This window comes from Thermobia domestica, chromosome 4 (assembly GCF_964235325.1).
Source record: "Thermobia domestica chromosome 4, izTheDome1.hap1.1, whole genome shotgun sequence".
Lineage (NCBI taxonomy): Eukaryota > Metazoa > Arthropoda > Insecta > Zygentoma > Lepismatidae > Thermobia > Thermobia domestica.
This window is the reverse complement of record NC_137457.1, coordinates 258,269,025-258,291,300: the sequence shown is the minus strand read 5'-3', so window position 1 is coordinate 258,291,300 and position 22,276 is coordinate 258,269,025. Positions and strand designations below refer to the sequence as shown.

General features: G+C 34.5%; 1 protein-coding gene across 4 annotated transcripts in view; it reads right to left on the bottom strand.

The window, feature by feature from the left end:
- Positions 1–13,177: 13,177 nt before the first annotated feature.
- Positions 13,178–22,276, bottom strand: part of shn (zinc finger protein schnurri) — a 472,944-nt gene continuing 463,845 nt past the window's right edge. For all 4 annotated transcript variants that reach the window (XM_081755807.1, XM_081755808.1, XM_081755806.1 and 1 more), the window contains exon 13: positions 13,178–20,050. In XM_081755807.1, coding sequence (XP_081611933.1) covers positions 19,916–20,050 — 135 coding nt within the window. In that variant the 3' untranslated portion in view covers positions 13,178–19,915. The remainder of the gene's footprint in view (positions 20,051–22,276) is intronic.

Below are 22,276 nucleotides of genomic sequence, written 5' to 3'. Positions count from 1 at the left end.
GTTCTTACATTACAAAATATGTTGTAACTCACGATATTCCGCCCGGTAGCACGTATAACTTTGAACACAATTGTCTCGTTCGGATCTCAGCGGAGCCACTGCGCTGTGCGCTGTGTAAATAGCGCAGGTTTAGTTAGTACTTCATTTCATAACCTTTAATGTTCGCGACTTACTTATCACGGAAATATTAGCAACATTTTTTTTCAGTTCCACCAAATACGGCTCGTGCAATATATCATCTCATACACAAAACTGCTTTAGTAACCCTGAGTGGCATAAGTCATCTCTCATGAAAACGTCCACAAACGTAGAGTACTTGTAGGGCTAAGTTTTCTGAAACCACAATTTTATTCATATTTCATAAATAAACATTTCAGTAATAACTGCAGCGTAACATGATTTAGTTTAGGAAATCGGAGCGTACTTTCTATTTTTTTAATGTGATTTTTCTAATAATAGTAATTCATACTGTATATTAATACCTATCGATTTAATACAAACACCTAAAGAAGCAACTTACCAAATTAATATATCGTTGAATCACCTTTTCGCTCTCAGAACAGCTCTGATGCGACGTGAATGGAGTCATAGAAGTTGTGAATGGTAGCAAGTGAAATCTTACGCTATTCCACACTGCATCTCAGTTCAGTGACAAAGGATGAAGGTGGAAATCTTCACCGGATAAGTGTCTTCAACATGGATCACAGATGTTCAGTTATGTTCAGATACGAGGAATGGGTGGGCCAGGGAAAGTGTTCATTCTGATTATCCTCAAACCACGCCGTAACAGTTTCAGCTGTGTGAAAAACCCACTACGATATTGCGGCCCACAGAAGCACAGAGCCGTCGCCATGTTTCACGTTTGGGAGGAGGCACTGCGGATCGTAAGTTTCTTTGGGCGATCGCTACACAAACACGGTCCGTGGTTTGAAATATCCTACGATATTACACGTCTCCAATCATTAGCGAACATGTTACATGTTCGCGTCAGCATTGGCATCATGCTAAAGGATCGTGGTTGTTTTAGCAGAGGTTTCGCTCGTGCAACCTGACCTCGTATGTTCATGTTATGTAACTCGTGACGGAATGTGATGTTCGACGCAGGCTTTGGGGCTGCTGTTTGAGTTCCTTTATTACTTGCAGCGCAGTCACACAATGGTTGTGGGTGATAATCCACTTTAATGGCCGAACCTGTTACAGAGAGCTTTCTTCCGACCACTGTTCCTCCTCACTTATGTGGTTTTGCAATGAATTTTGTACGCTTTCATCACCTTGACACTTTCCTCGTTTCCTGCCCAATATACTTGGCATTTTGTCACACCTGCATCACATTTCCAAGCATTAACATTTTGGCTGTATGGATATAAGAGAGGTTACTCATCTTACATTATCACGCTTATTCAGTTCACTGCACACTGCCGTTCTCCTGCTCCTCACGTAGCACCAAGTTTGCCGTAACGCACCATCAACAGCCTGTCGCCACCTAACTGTTGCCAACCAAGACATCTGACATGTTTCCATTATTTTAAGTGTATATACATGTATGTAAGTATATAAGGCGTTGACGATAATAAGAGCAAATTCAACAAAGGCTTGTTTCCTAAAAATGCACTCTAAACGGTTAAAATAATTGTCCATTTATTTCGAAACTGCATTTTCCACGGGAAAGAGCAATGACTTCCACAAACTAAATATATATCCATCAAGAGCCACCATAGAGCAGTTTGACACAATTATTCTATCACCTCAAAAGTAATTTCCGAACGTTCGAATTGCACAAATTTTTATTGAGTTCATCTTTACTACCCGGAATATCTTATATTATATACAAGATGATGAAAAATTCATATCACGGATTTCTAAGGCTTGTAATGGGTACTGAGTAGAGTACTGTAAAATGCCTTCTAAAGGTACAAACTAAAAGAATTTACATACGGAATTCGGTTTTCTCCCACAACCTTCTATTTTAAAAATGTATGTTAAAAACAATATAACACAATCACTATAGTGTGGTCCTAAGACCAATACAAAATCGACTAAATAGTTAGCGTAAAACAGGTGCCCCAAGGCCAAGGCAGCCAAGGATAGGACTCCCACAAAGCTCCATGCAAACTGAGTGGAAATGAGTTAGGATTCTCAGTGCTTTAGGCAAGCAAAGAAATTGGAGTCCCGCAAAGCTCCAGGCAAGCTAGGCGGGAAGTAAAACCATATAGCTCGACGCAAGCTACGTGGTTGTAGTTAGGAATCTCTCATAGCTCCATGCAAGCTAGGAGAGTGAGTTCCCACAAAGCTGCAATCAACCTGAGTGAGTAGGAGGCCTCTAAGCTCCAGGCAAGCTAAGCGGGAAGGAAAACCATATAGCTCGACACAAACTACGTGGTTGCAGATAGGAATCTCTCATAGCTCCATGCAAGCTAGGAGAGTGAGTTCCCACAAAGCTGCAATCAACCTGAGTGAGTAGGAGGCCTCAAAGCTCCAGGCAAACTAGGCGGGAAGGAAAACCATATAGCTCGACGCAAGCTACGTGGTTGCAGTTAGGAATCTCTCATAGCTCCATGCAAGCTAGGAGAGTGAGTTCCCACAAAGCTGCAATCAACCTGAGTGAGTAGAGGTTTCAAAGCTCCAGGCAAGCTAGGCGGGAAGGAAAACCATATAGCTCGACGCAAGCTACGTGGTTGCAGTTAGGAATCTCTCTCAGCTGCATGCAAGCTAGGAGAGTGAGTTCCCACAAAGCTGCAATCAACCTGAGTGAGTAGGAGGCCTCAAAGCTCCAGGCAAGCTAGGCAGGAAGGAAAACCATATAGCTCGACGCAAGCTACGTGGTTGCAGTTAGAAATCTCTCATAGCTGCATGAAAGCTAGGAGAGTGAGTTCCCACAAAGCTACAATCAACCTGAGTGAGTAGGAGGTCTCAAAGCTCCAGGCAAGCTAGGCGGGAAGGAAAACCATATAGCTCGACGCAAGCTACGTGGTTGCAGTTAGGAACCTCTCATAGCTCCATGCAAGCTAGGAGAGTGAGTTCCCACAAAGCTGCAAGCAACCTGAGTGAGTAGAAGGCTTCAAAGCTCCAGGCAAGCTAGGCGGGAAGGAAAACCATATAGCTCGACGCAAGCTACGTGGTTGCATTTAGGAATCTCTCATAGCTCCATGCAAGCTAGGAGAGTGAGTTCCCAGAAAGCTGCAAGCAACCTGACTGAGTAGGAGGCCTCAAAGCTCCAGGCAAGCTAAGAGAGGGGAGTTGACCAGTAGAAACTGATGTCGATTGAGGCGATGCATGGAGTTTTATACCTTATTCTGAGCGGCGGTAGCGCTGGTGTTCCTCCTCTACATGACCAAGTGATAATGTTGATTCATGTCGTTTGCTTCATGTAGTAACTTGTAGTAGAAGAGCACGTAGTTTTATTTATAAATAATGAGCACACGTTCATGTTTACAAATATAAACCACGTGTAGAAAGTATATTTTAAATAGGAACCTACGTCCGATAAACATATTGTTTACCTGGTAAATGGAAATCCAAAGCAAAAGCAAGTCTTAAAAATAAATGTATGTTGTTTTACCGTATACACTCTGCATTGCCAAGGGCGTTTTACTTATGTCACGCGACGCGAATCACCTAAAATTGTTTGTATTATACCTCTCATGGGTACGGCTCTGCACAGTGTATATATTTGTGTTGTTAACTGCTTGTAAGGCAGTGTGAAACACCAACAAATGTAGTTTGAACAATATGGCACCACTGTTCTTTTGCACATATTTTCAACACAGTGACAATCTCAACACAGGTTCAAGGTAGATAAATAGGTCAGGGAACCCAATTTCGTGATCTGCATCTTCGACCGGTTTAACTTCAATCTTTCTCTTTCTGTGGAACAACGTAGAGTTGAATTTATGAGACTTTCCATCATAGGCGGAGTTATGAGGGGGACATTGCCCCCCCCCAACCTTGCGACAAAAAATAAAAATTCCACCTATAAGATAATAAAAATAAAAATGCTGCGGTTGTTTTGAAAGTTTGCCTCGCCCCAGGTTTGCCCCCGCCCCCCAGCAGACAATTCCTAACTCCACTTATGCTTTGCATTGAGTCAGAGGAAGATTTGCACGTGTAATGGCCGAAGAACAAGCTATTCAATAAATATGATGGATGTTCGAGCGTATGTACGGGAACATACATCGTAAGTATAATGGTCGGCACGTCGAGCCTTTTGTGTATTGGACCCTAATGTAAAGCAACAACTCATCAAGATACACAAATGTGTTTCCTTAATATTAGCATCAGAAGTACTACACTTTTCTCTCAGCAGACGCATGTGATTTTCATACTTTCTTTGCTGTGTAGCATACAACCACATGTTTCCAGATATAGGAATTTTCTGTCATCGAAAAATAAAAATGCATAGTGTATCAACTTCAGGAATGATCGTGCTGATCCAAAATTCTCAAGCGCACTTAGATCCCTTGAATGTGTGTCTGCTACCAGTGTAAATATATCTTTTGCCATCATTCTCCCACAAAGTGTAGCGATACAAAGTTTGGTATATTTTCTGAGACTGGTTCTTTTCAACCTATTCGAATCGAAAATTCATTTCTCTGGATCGAGTCTTTTAGTTTCACTCAGATGAATTGAATTCCGAGTACTGACTTGAAGGGGAGGAATAATTATCATTTTTAAACATGTCCAGGAGGTTACATTTCATCTTGCTGTCATACAAGTTCAATCGAATTTCTCAGATTCCAGTCATCTCAATTCAAGAATTTGAGTTTTTGAGTATCTGTCTCCATTCGTGAACTATATTAAGAAATCGACATCTTAATCTGCTAGTTATTCTGCTTTCTTTCTTAGATGTAGTACATTGTTTCACAATGGTGGAAGGTGACTCGACTCGCATAAAATGGTAAAGATAAGTTTTAAAATTTTGTTTAGCTTCTGCGTTACAAGCTTCGCTATATATGGGACAAAAAAAGGTTTTAGACCATAGACCACAAATATAATAGACTTTGCCAGGGCCGGATTAAGGAGATAGGGCACCTCCACTCTGATCAAAATCTTAACTGGCTATCTGAAAAGAAACATACAAGATACCATAATCGTAAGATAAAATATGAAACAAACTCGTTCGTTGATCAGTTCTCTTGACTTTCAGGATGTGATAGAGGACTTCGCTTGGACGAAAGCTGAGAAAGGAAATTTTTTGATGTACTCATTTTTCTATTTATTATATTTATATGACGGTAACTTTTTTTATGTATTTGGAAAGTTCCATTACCCTTTCGAGACAGGGTCATTTTTTGGCGTTTTCGTATATTTTCAGTTAATGAATTATAACTCGATTGATATGATTGATATCATGTTTTTTAGAAAAAGACACGTAGCAAGTTTATGTCGTTTGATTGAAGTGTTGCCAGTGGGAGGGAAATGTAGGAGTAAAAATTTACAAAAAAATTCCTAACTGAATTTTAAGATTTGGAGCTGGCGCCACTGTTGCTACATGAGTCCAAGTCACCTCAGAAATGTTTTTAATGTGTTGATAACACATAGTGAAAACCTGAAGTCGTTAGCTACCATACAAAGACAGAAAGAAAAAATACTTCATCATACACACGAAATTTTGACACTTTCCGCCTCAGAAGCAAAAATCGACGGTTTGCAGGGTTGGCAACTTTCTTAATTATCCTATTGAAACTTTTTATGGTTCGCTCTATAGGTCAAAGACGAGGCTTTCAGAGACTGGTAGGTTTCTTCCAATGTAGCCAACATGAGGGAAATTATAGAGGCAAAAGTTAGATATTTTCCGAATATTTCACCTAAAATCGGGAATTAAAATTTTCTAACATTTTCTGGAAACACTGCTACCAGATAGACGCAAACTATCTTAAAATAAACTTTGGTATCCCTCTAATACATGCTACAAGTATCGTAACAAGATCTAATAAAGTAACCATGTCATTAAAAAATATCTCATTCTACTTAAAAAAATATCCACTTAGAGAACAAGGTCTACTATAAACCTCAACTGTACTCCCTCTAATTATCCACGTGAAACTTTCCATGGTACGTTGTGTACACCAGAGACGAGGCTTTCAGATGCTGGTACACTTGTTCCAATGTAACTAACAAGAGGGAAAAAGGGATTTTTCCGAATTTTCTTCATAAAATAGGAAATTAATATTTCCTGTGGCTGGAAACACTGACACCAACAGACGCAGACTATCTTAAAATAAACTTTCGTACACCAGTAATATATCCTACAAGTATCATGTCGACATCTAGGAAACGAAGTTTGTAGTTTAAAAAATAGATTATGGTAAACAGAAAAGTAAAAAAAAATCAAGGCTTAGAACGAAAATTCGAAGTTTTCGTGCGCCGCCTAATTACCCAATTGTAACAATACGTACTTGCTTTTGTTCAGTAAGGACTGATGTTCGACTGGCGTAAGTTGATTTGCGTTCGTACGTATAGATACAAAATTATAAACATAAATTTCTAATTTTCCTACCCAAATATAGGGAAATTTTAATTCCCGCAGTTGGCAACACTGACCGCGGGATGGTCCAATTAATTTCAACAATTAGGTATACGAGGTATGTACTTGACAAGTCCTAGGTAGATCTCTCTAAAACGAAGGAAGCTATAAGGAAAAAAGAAAAGTGGAAATTCAAAAATTCTCGAATTTTTTATCTTAGGCTCAAATTTGAGAAGGAAATTCGACACTCAGGGAAAAAATACCATCAGGATAAACTATGGTCTATCCATATTTGTCATAGAAAAAGATCATTCCGATATCTTAATTAATAATCAGATCACACAGCAGAGGATTAAGTAAGTAGCAACCCCGTATGGGCCGTTTTCAAGGTGGTCTTATAAGGGTTAAGTATATCATAATCTAATTAATGCATTGCATAGTTGATGTCGTAGGTATATGTATCCCCTTAACTTTTCTACTGTACTTTCACAGAAATGCATTAGGCGAAGTCAGCAGGGGTTACACACACACACTCCCATATATATATATATATATATATAGCTCTAGACCACCAGATGGGTTAATCCGACCCTGGACTTTGCACGAAGCAGTGTGAGCTGGGGCTGTTAGCGTTGTCTTGTAATCCAGCTCTCTTTTGAGGCGAGATAACGTGGTGCGGAAAGCTCCAACTTTATTGGTTCAAGCCGTGGTCACGCTTCAGAGTTCACTTAATCGTGATAGTGTGTCCAGCAAAACACAAAAACTTAATAAAAAGCGAAGTAGTATTGAAAATTTCAGAAGTCAGTCACGCACGAACTCGCAAATCAACAAACGTTAAAAATATCTGCACAAAGAATTTTTCATATTATTATTATCTTTGTCCAGGAGGCCATTCCCACAATATCACATACAACTTGTTAGCTTATATATGGCTTAACTTAGAGAATAGGGTTGACTTCTTTCTATTTTACAGGTTTTACTTTAACTTCGTTTGTCTTCAAATCTTCCAACCATAATTTAAGTCATTTTCCATCGTCACACAATGATTAAACTTTGTACATCGGATGACAATAAAATATTGTATTGTCACTTTCATATATTTTTAACTAAGAGCATTTTGTACTTGAACCGTACGGAGAATAATGAATGTATAAAATGTAAATAGAAAATGGGTTTAATTAGGATTAAAAAATAGAAAATAAAATATTATTAAACATATTTTCTGTAGAAAATAAAACAAATCGTACTCAAAAATAAAAGATAGTTCTGTTTTCAAGAAATTATTTTCTATTTATGCATCACTAAAAAGTTCATTATCACGAGCGCTGTCATATATTAACCAGTGAGAATGCTCTAAGAGCATTGCCAGAACGAACGAAAGAATTATTTTTTCTTATTAACTTCTACAGGCTTTATACCAATTGTTCTATGTACTTTATTATTATACTCATTAAAAATTCTTGTAATCTATATCCATTTATAATTTACTTGAGTACTAAATTTTTCCCACATGTTTTGTTTAAGAGTTCTGTTAAAACGTTCTACGATATGTTGTTTTATGAAGAGACATGCTCAAAATTGAAAAATTCGCCTCTCTATGACACGGTTCCTGAGATATGACTCTCCTGAAATCGGAACTTTTTTGGCCAATATCTGGGGAACGATAGCCAATTGGCCAGTGGTCAACAGTTACTATTAATATCAAAATGTTCACTATCCTCTTAGGTATTGATCAACACAAATGTCATCTCTCTATCACTTATGGTTCCTGAGATATTGCTCCTTAAATCTTCCGAAATCGGAACTTTTTTGCCTAATATCTGGAGAATGGTGGTCAGTTGGCCAGTGGCCACGGGTTACTATTTGGTATCAAAATGTTCACCATTCTCTTAAATATTGATCAACACCAATATCATCAATCTATGACTTACGGTACCTGAGATATGGCTCCTTAAATCTCCCGACATCTGAACTTTTTTGGCCAATATCTCGGGAATAATAAGAGAGTGATGAGAAAAATTCCGTCACTTCTTTGAGAGAGTTTTTGATGCTCTAGCGAATAGAGGACTCAAAATTGAAACAGAAAAATGCAAATAACAGACATACACAGACATAGAGAATTCATTAATGAAGTTTTTTTTCAATTCGTTGAAAATTGACTATATGTGAGAGTTCCCCATGGTTTTCTTTTTAGTCGTATATAAGTAGAAAAATATTAATAGTAATTTTCTTGAAAACAGATTTAATGATTACTTTTTAGAACGATTTGTTTTTTTTTTTTTTTTCTAATGAAAGCGTTTTTTTTAAAAAAAAAAAAACTTTTGTTTTATTTTTCGAATGCTTTTGAGACCGTTATATATATAGGTATTAAGTTAAAAACAACAAGTATGATCAAAAAAACACTGTTTATCGAACTTTCAAAAAAAAATCTTTGAGTCATACATAAATACACACATACAATCATCCAACAATAGTATATGCAAAAAAAATCGAAATAGTTTGCATTGGAGATACCATACATAGTTATCTCACACAAGTTTTAACATACACCCATGTGAACTCTATAGTTATCTTCAAATTCCCTGGTTCAAATACAAAAATAATTCATTTCACTATACAGTGTGCCCGCGGGTCTGGACTTTTGGAATACAACTTTTTCTATGCACCAAGCTATTCTCTTTATACTATGTTACACACAGTTCAAGCAGTCGTATGAATGAAAAACATCTAAATATTGATTCCTTTATGTAGTTACATAAAAAACCCACTTCTTTGCCTCATATATATAGATATATGTATATATATGTATTTATATAGATATTTATACATATACACGCACCAGCCCTCATGGCACTTCCATTTTTTTATACTGCTAATTAAAAATGCACACTTGAGTGCAGGATAATCAGAAAATAAAAGTTTAAAACTTTTATATATATATATATTTATATATAAGTTTAACAGTTATTAAAATATTGTATTATGAAAACAATATTACTTAAAAACAGTAATGCTGAAAAAAAAGGGAAAGAAATAAAAAGTATTCTTCACAGTTTTATATACTTTGCTTTCTGTAAAATAAGTGCTTTGTTTAACTAGTGCCCAGGATATATCATATCTAATAATATGAGCAATTTTACTAATGTTGGAAGAAACTCTGGAAGTAAATCGTAGATTTTTTCTTTAAACAAATTATTATAAAGTCATCCAATTACAAAAAATAATTAGTACCTCTTTCGGGCAGAAAATTACATAAATATTTCGTAAATAGCTACCTGAAATTTAGATGTAATACATTTATATACCATAAATGCTGTGATTTTCTTTTAAGTTTAAAATTTCCGAAATCTCAAGAATGTGATAATTGAGAAGGCATCGTTCTGTTACTTCTGGACCATATACAAACACGGAATTTCATTGACAGCCTCCATACTTCTGAATTAATCTTCTGAATTAATCAGAATATAAAAAATAACGTTACAGATTTTATTATAAATCCGTTTATCTGTTCTGAAATGGTTTCTAATTTAAAAGGAGTGATTATTATTTTTGAGGCAATCTTTCTTACAAAGCAATGGAAGCTTTAAAATTATGTTAGGAACAAACAATTATTAGATATAGTAATTATATTGAGTTTTCTCAAGAATAAGTCGCAATTTAAATTTGTACCTTATTTCGCAACATATAAAAGGGAAGACATGAGTTTGAATAACTAACAACATAGATCGGTAATACTGCTCTTATTGAAGGAAGCAATTTTATTTGTACCGGGATTTCTGAATATTAATATAAGGTTACCAAAAACTCTGTTTGCGGATCTGTTAACATGTTCCTGTAATTCTCCTATTCCCTTCTTTAAATTTCGTTCTATGGTCTTGCCCTGTTTTATTTTACCATATTTACTCGAATATAAGCACCTCTTAAATATCTGCACCCCCCCCCCAAAAAAAAAAAAAAATTGTGTCGTGTTTGAGAATCCGTTCATTCTGCTGATACCATCACCATTTACAAGATCAGTACAGAAAATTCATGCAACTACCAAACCAACAGCTCATCATTTGATACAAAGCCAGTGACTTGTTAGTTGTATCTTTGCAGGTAGAGTTACCGGTACTACGTCTACCCGTCCTGAAAAATACAAGTACTATGCTTGAACTTCACATGCAGTTATGAACTGTAAAATAACTGATAAGAGAACACGTTGTTACTATGGCCTATATACATTTAACGTAAAAACGTTAAAGATACGGTTATAAAGTATCTACTGGTACTTTTCTCATTTGTCCAAAAATGTATTGTGACATTTTAAGCGCCCATCAAGAATTTTAGCCCTACATTTTGGAAATATATATATATTTCAATTAATACGTTATATATAAGCTTGTGATTTTTGCGAAAAGGGGACAAGTCTATAAACTAAATCTTCAAATGAAGGGGACTTTAAAAAAAAATTAAACATTTTGTTAGTGGCTTGTGCTGACAATAGAATGTTGTTTGCCAATATTTATATTTCAAATAATAAGGAACAACATTCCATTGTTAGCACAATCCATTAACAAAATGGGTAAAAGCCTTCAAATGTCTGTATCTCAAAATTAAGGTTTTGGACTTGTTCATCTTCTCCCAAACACCACAGATATATATTTGTACATTTCCACTACAAAAGAAGGTTGCTGAAACTCTTTCTAAATAGAGGCTTTATCCAATTTCAGTACCAGGGGTTTCTATATTGTTATCACTGATATTTCTGTCTTTGGGTTTTAAGATGTTGCATTTTATTTCGTGGAATAGTTTTATAGGAGCATTTAAAAGGTTATCAGAAATATGTGCAAGAAGCTTTTATCTTTTCCCCAGATTTTCTATTTTTTCTACCAAATTTTTCCTGCGCTGATTTAACAGTCAACACGAAAGGAACAATTCAATATGAAATCATTGCGCCGATGTTTCGTCCTCTTCGATTAGACTCGTGAGTGAATTCGCAAAACTTCGGAAGAAAAAGCGAACAAAAATCGCGAATTCACAAAATCACATCATATGCAGCTGCAATATCTTTAGGTAAAACAAATGAAAATTATAACTTGTACGTCATGTTTATATGCAACAACGTGCATGTACAGTAGACTATATTTATCTTATTTTTGAATAAAATTCCAAAAGGAACCGCGCACCGTTTGACATGATTTTTAATGACTTGGTTTCAAAAATGAGACTGGTATATTCTGTTGACTCTTGTCACACTTCATTCACCATTTGCTGCATAAAAATCTAAATTAGATTCAGAAGATATAATAATAAAAGTTAAATAATGAGAACTCACATACTGGACATGTGCCCAAATCCTTTGAATAAAACTGGTAACCTTACATTAATGGGTAAAATGGTAAAATGATGATTTGTTTATGGTAAATTGCACAGGAAGTTTCAATACAAAATTGGCACTCTTTTAGAAATAAAATTAGTGTTTATTTTTTTTTTTTCTGATAACGTTCATATCACTTTAACACCTTTTAGAAACTAATTTAGAATTAATCTTTTTTTAACATATTTATAACATTACATTCGAAAGCTCTTTAATTAAATATATATATATATATATATATATATATATATATATATATATATATATATATATATATATATATATATATATATATATATATATATCTTACATTTGATTTTTCAAAAAAAAAAAAAAAAAAAGTAAAAGCATAAAGCAAGTACAGTGTGTTTCTATTTGTAGTTTATCGGTGGGTGGGATGGGAGGGAGAAGAGAGACAACTTGCTCTGTAATCATTGATAGAATATTAAAATAGATAATTATTACATTTCAACGAAAGAAACTTAGAATTTTGACCTTTCATATTTTATAGCTATCTAGTCGATTGGTTTGTATGAAATTATTTTCAGAATCCAATCAAGGAGAAATATTTTAGTGTTTCCTTGAAGAAAGAAAGATGAAAAACTTCCTTTTACAAATATACATCAAAATAGTTGGTACACGTACGATTACAAAGAGAAAATCACAATGAAAATAATAACGCGAACATTGAACCTTCCAGCAATCGGTCATAGAACTATAGAGAAAGGACAACATATAAACATTATATAAAAGCACAGAACTCCGATCGTCTCATGTGTTACATGCCATTAATGCTGTCGACCAACTGGACGTTTTGTGCATTGTCCCTTTCTTCTATACCTCGGCGACGAATCATTATGACTCGAAGACTTTGGGGCTTGTCTCGAGATAACCATATTATTTATTATTTTGGTTATTCTGATTCACATGTATATCGGGTGTTCTAAAAATGACACCCACGGACCACACAGCATTATTCTATATATGATTTGATTAGATCTACCAATCAAATAGTTAAGTCAATTCTTTCCAAATGGCAGCTAAAGTCGATATTGGTTGACAGTAGCATCACTTATTAGTGTAACAATCGATTTTACTGTTTATTGTATTCTCAGAGTAATGCTTGCTAATGGCTCCAAGATGGCTCCAAGTTAATCTGCGACGTTGCCATATAGTGAAATTTTAATTCCCTATAGCGGCTGAAGGAGGTCCTAGAGCGCATACCATCATAACATTTTCGCTTTATTTTGATCTGTAGAATAGTGCTCTGTGGTCCGTGGGTGCCATTTTTAGAACACCCGATATATAATTTCAATATTTAAGTCAGGTGTGAGTATATATCTTTTTTTTAATGCAAGAAAAAAAATAAAGTAAAAGGATGGCTTGGTCAACCTAGGAATATATATAAAAAGCATCACTGTACCTTTCACCTAATTGACACAATCGGAGCAGAACTTCCAATTACAGAGCAAGTAGCTACCATAGTATTTCTTCAATCAAAATATTCCTTTTAAATCTGGAAATTATTCTTTATATCAGGTTTCTCCGACAGGAAGGAAAGAAGAGGTTAGTTTTTATTAATTATTTCGATCTGATGTTGAATTGGCTTTAACAACAACTGAACATTGGGTTATGTTAAACTGAGTTTGTCTATTGAGTTAAAATTTAAATAGGGCCTTGTTCTGAGAAATAAGCCGCTCATAAGGAAAACAAATATTACAAAACGTGTTAATTGCCTGTTTTTTGTGAAACATGTTCGCAAGCTAATGAGTGTTTAGGAATTCCTGCAAATCGAGTAACTATTTTATTTTGAGTGAAACAGGTAAAGCTATCCAGCTCCTTTTTCTTGCAATAACAAGAGCAGTCCACACGCTGCTCTTGCAATATTTCGCGTAATATATATATATTTTTTATATATCTATCGATTTGTCGGTAAGCGTATATCCACTTTTGCGATAACTTATCCTCTATGATTCAGCAGTAACAAATCATACAATACATAGCATATATTCTGAGTGCACCTTACTTTCTGAACATCCACTGTTAATCACAACTGTATAGAAGATGTGTATTAGAAGACTAAACACCATTGTACTTTGTTAACCACTGTGTTGTGTGTTATCTCTCATATATCCTCGTTGGGTATATAATTATATTATAAAACCATAACAACTATATTTAAAATTACGAATTTGGCACAAATTGTATTTTAAAAAATCGTTTACTGTGCTACTGTGTAAAATCTTCTTCTGTGTAGAACAATAAAAATAAAAAAGAAAAACAGATCAAACTTCTGGTATCAAGAATAATATAAATTGTTCTTATACTATTCATCCTTGGGCACAATTGAGCAGTTTCCGGACCTGGGATCTTTCTTAATTTGAGAAACATATACACACACATACATATATATCATTCAATATTGATATGAATTTTTATACCTGGTAATTTGCTTTTTTGTTGTTTTTGTCAACTACTATGCACACGTATTTTTTATAAAACAGTTACTAGAAAATATGTTCCAAACAAATACTCAACAAAATTATTTTGACTCTTTTTTTCTAAATGTATACTCTTCATGTAAAGTCAGTTTTGTTTCTTAAGGATCATTAGAAGTTTGATTTTGCACCATTTTTTATAAGTAACTGGAAGACAGAAGATTGATATTTGGACATAGCGCCCTAGGAAATAGGATGCGCTGTGACATAACACAATGACAGTTTTGAATGTGTAATTTTCACCTAAGAAATATCTCATGATCACCTCATGATATCATGAAGTTATCATATCGTATTTCTCAGCTAAAAGAAACATAGCCATTTTCGTTTTACGGCGTGTCTCATAAGTCTAGATTCATAGGAAATTACAAGTTTTCTCTCCTTACAGATATATTCGTGACTTGTGTGATATCGCTATGTGCTGAGGGAACATTCAAAAGATCTTGCTTGTTTGACGGTCATATTGACAAGAAAGTTACCAAAAATTGAATCGTTTAAACCAGATCATTTATTATTCATAGCTTCATAGAAAACATCCAAAAATTGGAGAGGAGAGGAGAATCTGTGTTCGACAAAACTCGCAGTGATTCTAAAAGCCCTAAGAAATCCATCCGCAGAAACGGAAATCCTTACTTAAGATCCCTTCCACTGCATTATCCAAAGCAACACACGATATCCGTAACAGATGCAGTTGTTACAAATATTAAATGTCAATTTTGGGCCCTGGACTAGTCGATGGGAACAGGCTGAGTGAGTCTACTTGAACACACTGGCGTACAATGAGAAAATTCAAAACATGGCTCATAACATATCGTGTCGTGTCATGCGTATGTTTTGATAACATATCATGTCACGTTAAGCTCAAATCATCCCTGTCAGCCTTCATTATGTTTTTTAGAGACTAGAGAAACCACCTTCTGCTTTGTAATAATAAACGGTAGCCATATTGAACACCGTCTGTAAACTGAACATTCTCTCTACGGTTCTATGCCTATGAGACACCCTGTATATCGTAATACTATATTGTAGGCCAAAATCTTCTCTAAATGTTAATGTTGATTTTGTTTTCCAATTACTCTTAAAAGCCATTACAGTTAGCTTAATGTAGAATGGTGCAAATTTTCCTTCCAATAACTCTTTAAATTATAATGTGAAACTTAAACTACGTCATGAATTTCCATGAGCAATATAAACACTGAAGAAACAGTCAAGGAAATGTACAAGATACATATTTATACCTGTCGTTATTGCCGTAGCTATATATGTATATGCTTCGCTGAATTAGATTTCCAAAAACTTACAATAATAGTATTAATACAGATAGATAAATACATTAGAGAAGAGATATTTTATAAAGGTCTAACCTGTACGATACAAGTACACGAAATACAAGCATGTGAAGCAAATACACGAAAAATAGTTTCTTACTCTCGTCCAGATACATTCAAAAAGACCATATTTACAAGTGTGGTAAAGCCATGCACAAATGTAAATTTACATGCGCGAACTACGTATGAAAAAGATGGCCGCGTTTCACTCGGTTTTGCACAAGACTGAATATATACATATATACACAAAGATAAGTATGTATATATATATAATACATATAAATATGATTTTTATTATAACTTTTTTTTTAGTGGTGAGTTTTAGAGAGAAAGGTGTGAGAACTCTTTACAACAAAAATAAGTGACGATAAAAATAGCCTTTTACCCAAAATCTTGTGCAAATTTAAAACCGAATGAAACACGTATTTTGAAAATTTATTATTTTTTTTCCCTCCATAATTAGCTGCCTTATAATGAAATTAACTATTTTTGCCTTTCATACAGTTTTTGTACGTTTTAAAAGCGTAAGTAGACTCTCTTTCTTTTTTTTCTTTTTTTCCTTTTCCTAAAATGCTTTTGTTTTTCGAAGCTTTGACTCGTTCCCTTGAAAAATTAATCACACAGACACTATACACAACTGATCATCCTGATACACCACTTCCTATATAACTAATGGAAATTCAAATCTTTCTCACAGTCACAATGCAACGAAAATTATATCAGTGAGTCGTAACCGGCCGGCTAGAGTCGTAACTAACTGCATCGTCTGCTACTGGCAGTAGCTAAGTGTATCATTGGATAGTTCTATCACACTCACACGCTCTGAATGATTTGATTCGTTCTTGCTTTTAGGACTCCGTGGTACCCAACTCCCTTGAGTGGCGGCGCCACAGTCTGCACTCACGTAACTTAGTTTCAGCGGGAAGAACAGCTGAAACCTCTTATACTATATCATTACTCTATGCTATATACCGTACGAGTTCAACCAAACTCATCTACCCTGGATCAAACTTGGCGTGGTGGTACACTTTGACACCCTACAGAAGCTTGTGAACTATTACGGTGTGCAGACCTTTGGTTCCTAAGTTATAGTGAAGGAAATAAAATCAAGTGAAGGACATTTTTTGACGACTATGCATAAGTTTCAACCAGTCAGTAGTCAACGATCAAGATTTACACATGTACAGGACAAAATATCTCTAATTTCATTGTTTCAAAACAAGATATAATTTCAGTATTTAAAAAAAAATTTAAGGGCGACACTGTAGTCTTGTGGTTAGAGCGTTGTTTTTATGTTCACGTGGTTCCGGGTTCGATTCCCGGCCAGTGCTTTCCCCAATTTTCGGTGTCCACCCAGCGTCGTGAGGCAAACTGGGGACTCGCGTGAATAAAGGACGTGATGGCCATTAGGTCTAGAAAGTTAGCATAGGGCGACACGGCACGCTGACTACAAGTTCGTCGCTAGAAGAGGACGTGGAGCGGCTCAGGCCCATAAATCGAGCTGTTGTGCCTAGTGGTTTGGTTTTATTTAAGGAAATTTAGGAGATATTTATGACAACCGTCAGTATGATCTTGAATTTACATTACAACGGATATATACATATTAATAGCATGTTAAGACATCAAATTTTCGAAAGAAAAAAAAATACACAATAGTGAGCTTCTCCAATTTTGAGATGTCATCTGGATTTGATTGTCACTGGAAGTACAGGTAGTTCTGATCTCAGTTAAACTGTATAGACACGTTAATGTTGAAAACGAAAGTTAAAACTACAAATGTGTCATTTTGAGGAACTGTAAAAACTATTTTTTTTTTCTGGGTTTACTTCAAGGATATTTAAAATATTTACTTCTTTGACTTATATGAGACTGTCGGGCCATATTTAAAAACGATGTGTGTGATTATCGTCGTACTAAGGATTTGATTAATATGTGATTACTAATATATGAACATGAATATGAACATTATACTAATATGTGAACATGATGGGATCCAATAGATTAATTCAAATCTGAGAAAAACAAATGTTCCAATACTAAACTCAACTTCTGGTGCTATAGCCCCCAGCTGGCTTGTGATACTTATGCCTTTGAAGAAATGTATGGTCAAAGCATTGACTTTCCTCGCCGTAATTGCTGGCTTTCTAGACCGGAGTTCGCTACTTCTTTCTCTGAAGTAACTCCCAATTGTCCTCATGATGCTGTGACTGGTAACACTATATGATGATGATCATCCATCTTTCCTCTGACCCAGACGTATATGTTCCAATGGATTAATTACGTTCGCCTATCTTCTATGCTGCAATTCTTTTTAAAGTGATTCTGGCTTTAAAAAATAATTTAAAAAACTGTTTATTAACGCTGCAGATGCAGAAACAGAAGCTCACCAGTATATTATATCCTACAGCATAAGATCCTATACGCATCCTGAAGCAAAAAATTATACAAACTTCAAACAAATAAGACCACCAAAGATCAGTTTTAAAACGCGTTGCACAACACACCACCATTCCTAGTGACACACTTGATAGGTCCTACGTAGGACAACGGTTGAGAACTGGAATTGTAAAAAGAAAACTTGAAAAATACATTGACCCAACGTGGTCGACTTACAATTTATCAATGAGGATTATTACAAAATACATATTTCGCATAATATTTTGCAATCACAGCTGCATCGAATTTTAGAAAAAAAAGAGTCCACTTACACGTTACAATAAACTGGTGCACACGACGATTTCATAATACGGGAGTTTAAACCATACCAACAGCTATTATGAGAGAAATTGTTAAGAGCAGTCCACACTTGGTAAGCCCTAATACGAAAAAAAGATTAGATCAAATACACAGTAATAATAATAACAATTACAATAATACTGTTTAGTTGAAAAGAAAATGAAACTGCAGTTGAAGACAGGAAATTTACAATGAACAGTCCAAATATTAAACTTGGTTCGTTCCATTAAAAAAAAAAAAAAAAAATCTGATTGTGAATTGCGTACAGGCACTATTTTTTAAGTTTTTGTTCGAAGATATGTTGTGGAGCACATCATATTACACTTTCTGTAAATTAAAAATTCTACATACAATCATCTCAAACAGTTCATAACTTTCGATGACACAATAATGTCATCAAATACCAGCTGCTATGAAGAAATGGACTTTCTATGAGCGGTCTAAAGGATACACTTTCTAAAAATTTAAATATTCATTGTATTTCATGTATCTACAGTAATACTTTTTTATAGCAAAGTTTGTTTGGACAACTTTTTTTATCATAGTTTAGAAAAAGAAATCTTTCTGTACCAAAATCCAATCGACTGTCTTCCAAAAAAGACTCTTGATTAATTAAAAAAAAATTACTGTATTTAACATCTCGTATTTTAAAAGAAGAAGTAAAGATAGAGAATTCAAGAAATATACTACACGATAACACTCATTTTTTTAGATGCAATTATAAAACATTTTTATATGAATAGTGAAGATGAGTTTACAATGTTGCTGCTATTTTTGAAAAGTTAAAAAGTTAATCGATGATGCCAGTTTCTTTGTACACAAAAAACTGAAATACCACTGCTTAAAAAAATAAAAAAAAAAAATCAAAGAAACCTCTATCCAACATCTAATACGGTATGAGTTGATGAAAAATACTGCATCTATATACAAATGTTAGAGCAGACAGGATAATATTTGACAAATAACAAAGTCACTGAATTAAAAAAAAAAGTTTTCTATACATTGAAATTCCTCTCTTTTTAATTTGTTTTTGCTTTTTTTTTATATTTAAACTTATTTGGCAATGTTTGGTCTGTGTATTTACAAAATATTGGCCCAATCACAAATTATTAACAATGTAACAATAATACATACTAAAATGGCAGTATTTACAAGTATATACATGTTCAAGGCTAATCTAGATACAACTGCAAAAAAAATTCTTCTTCCTTAGTGAAAGTAACTGGAGTTTTTAAAAATGGTTTATTTTTTACTCTCTTTTTCCTATATAATGTAATTAGTTTTGACACTTGAAAATTTGTACGTCTGGAGTTGGGGGAGGGGGGACTTTTGGAGTAGCGAGGAGGAAGGTACATGATATTTACAAAATACCAGTTCTAACTACAATAATAAGTATCACATATCCTGATCTGTTTTCAATCAGGACGAGCCAATACACAAATAATAATAATAGAATTTGACGAGAAGGACGACGAAAAAAACACACACACACGCACGCGTTGTTTTCTTTGCTGTCTATTGACTTGAGCTCTCATTCTGGACCCTGATTCGAATCCTTTTGATGTTGATGAAGTGCCAGATGAGTCTGAAGAAGTTGATTCGAAGTAAAACCAGCATCACAGAATTCACATACAAATGGTCGAGGTTGGGTGTGAGATTGGATATGCTGAAAGTAATTGTAACCTTTTTTAGTATCAAGATTACATTCTATTAATTTAACGTAAAGTTGAATCAACTGAATATGGGTCATGTTATAGTATTAGACTAAATAAGCGTTTCTCAAACTTTTATTAAGTGGATAGTCAGAATGTTCTACAGACCATCTTACACATTTCCCCTTGAAAAGTGTGTGTATATATATATATATATAGGGTGTTCAGTTGTTATGTAGCCAAAATCCATTGGTGAAATCTTCACACCTAAACAATAAATAAAAAGAAGTCCATAAGAACATAGAACGAAAAACGCGTTGTTTCACAGTTACGAGATGCTGAAATCGAGAAAATTGTAACTTTGAGGCTGCCTAGCTCGAAAACTATGAAAGATATCAAAGGCGGTTAAACAAATATTAGAGGAAGTAGTACCCTGTCTATCTAAATAATCATGTTTCATAGTTGAGACGCATCGGCGTAACGGATTTTATAGAGGGAGCTGTGGTATAGGTTCGGCTCTTTCACCTCTCTCTCTAAAATCATGTGCGCCCGTACAACCCAACTCTGAAACATAGGTATTTAGATAGAGAGTGTACTAGCTCCTCTAAAGTTCTTTAACCACATTTGATATTTCTCATAGTTTTCGAGCTAGGCAACCTCAAAGTAACAATTTTTTTGAATTCAGCATCTCGTAACTTTGAAACAACGCGTTTTTCGCCCTATGTTCATAGGGACTTTTTTATTGTTTAGGTGTGAGGGTGTTTCAAAACAACATCGACAACGTTTGGGAGGTGATGCCTGACACAAAGATAAGACAAAAAGTATAGACCAACCTGGATGCAGAAATCAGTCATTTCGGAGTTATAGGATGCCGAAAACATATATATATATATATATATATATATATATATATATATATATATATATATATATATATATATATATATATATATATATATATATAAAAATAGCTCTAATACTATGAGACCTACCTTAGTCGGGTCAAGATTTCGCTTACGAACTAGTACATGCTCTATTTCAGAGTCCTGCGGTACTTACGCAACATTTTTTACAGAGGTAGGTGGTGAGTGCTTCAAATTATAGGCCCGTAACCAAACTCCCTTTATAAAAATTGTTGCGTGAGTACTTTACGATTCTCAAACACGTGTTTTTGGATAGTGCACATACTAGCTCCTAAGTGAAGTCTTGACTCGGCTACGGTAGGTCCCATAGTTTTGGAGCCATGGTTTTTTAAAGTTCATTTTTTCATGTTTTCAGCAGCCTATAACTCCGAAATGACGGATTTCTACATCCAGGTTGGGCTATACTTTTTGTCTAATCTTGGTGTTAGAACTCACCTCCAAACCGTTCAGTGTTGTTTTGAAACACCATGTATATGTATATATATGTTAATACCAGTATCCTTACATTTCATAAATACTATTAATTAAACTTTCCTTAATTTTATATTGACATTGATAGAAGAAAATGTATTATTTTTCTTTAAACTAAAACTAAATAAAATATTTATTTAAGAATAATACATTTATATAAGCTACGAGAAATTATACAACCTTTATTTACTAAATATTAGAATCTATACATGCCTGAGATTCTGAACTATATACGGAATTCACTTAAACTTTATTTCATTTATATCCTTTCGTTTACATTCCGAACCTTTATTCTTTCGTTTCTTAAATAATATTCACTCTAAAAGGAAGCAGGAGGTCAGACCTCTATAGTTTTAGAAATGCTGGACTAAATAGTAACCAAAGATTACGACGCCTACTTTCGTAGTGCTTTAAAAACTGCATGGTCGAACCGTCCCAATTACTGTATTACCACTACCACCATTAATATGGATAGGACGTTAATATCCATAACTACGAAAATTTATTTTCACTTTTTTTTTTTTTTTTTAAAGACCCTATTACACATATTTGACACATACAATATAATGCACAGCTGGAGCTTTTCTCTCGTATGTAATTACACATCTCTATATATTATACCAAATGATCCTTATAAATACTCAACCTCCACAAATAAAATATTTTCCTCCCATGACCGTCATTTCAGTTTTTGTCTGAGAAGAAAGGAAGATTCTTTACTAGTACATTTAGACTTGTACGTTTTTCATCAACATATGAGTATACTATTGGTTTTATATGAATCAATGATTACAGAAAGAACCTGAGTAACATTTTTAATGACCTTTGGTTTATGAACTTTTCCGA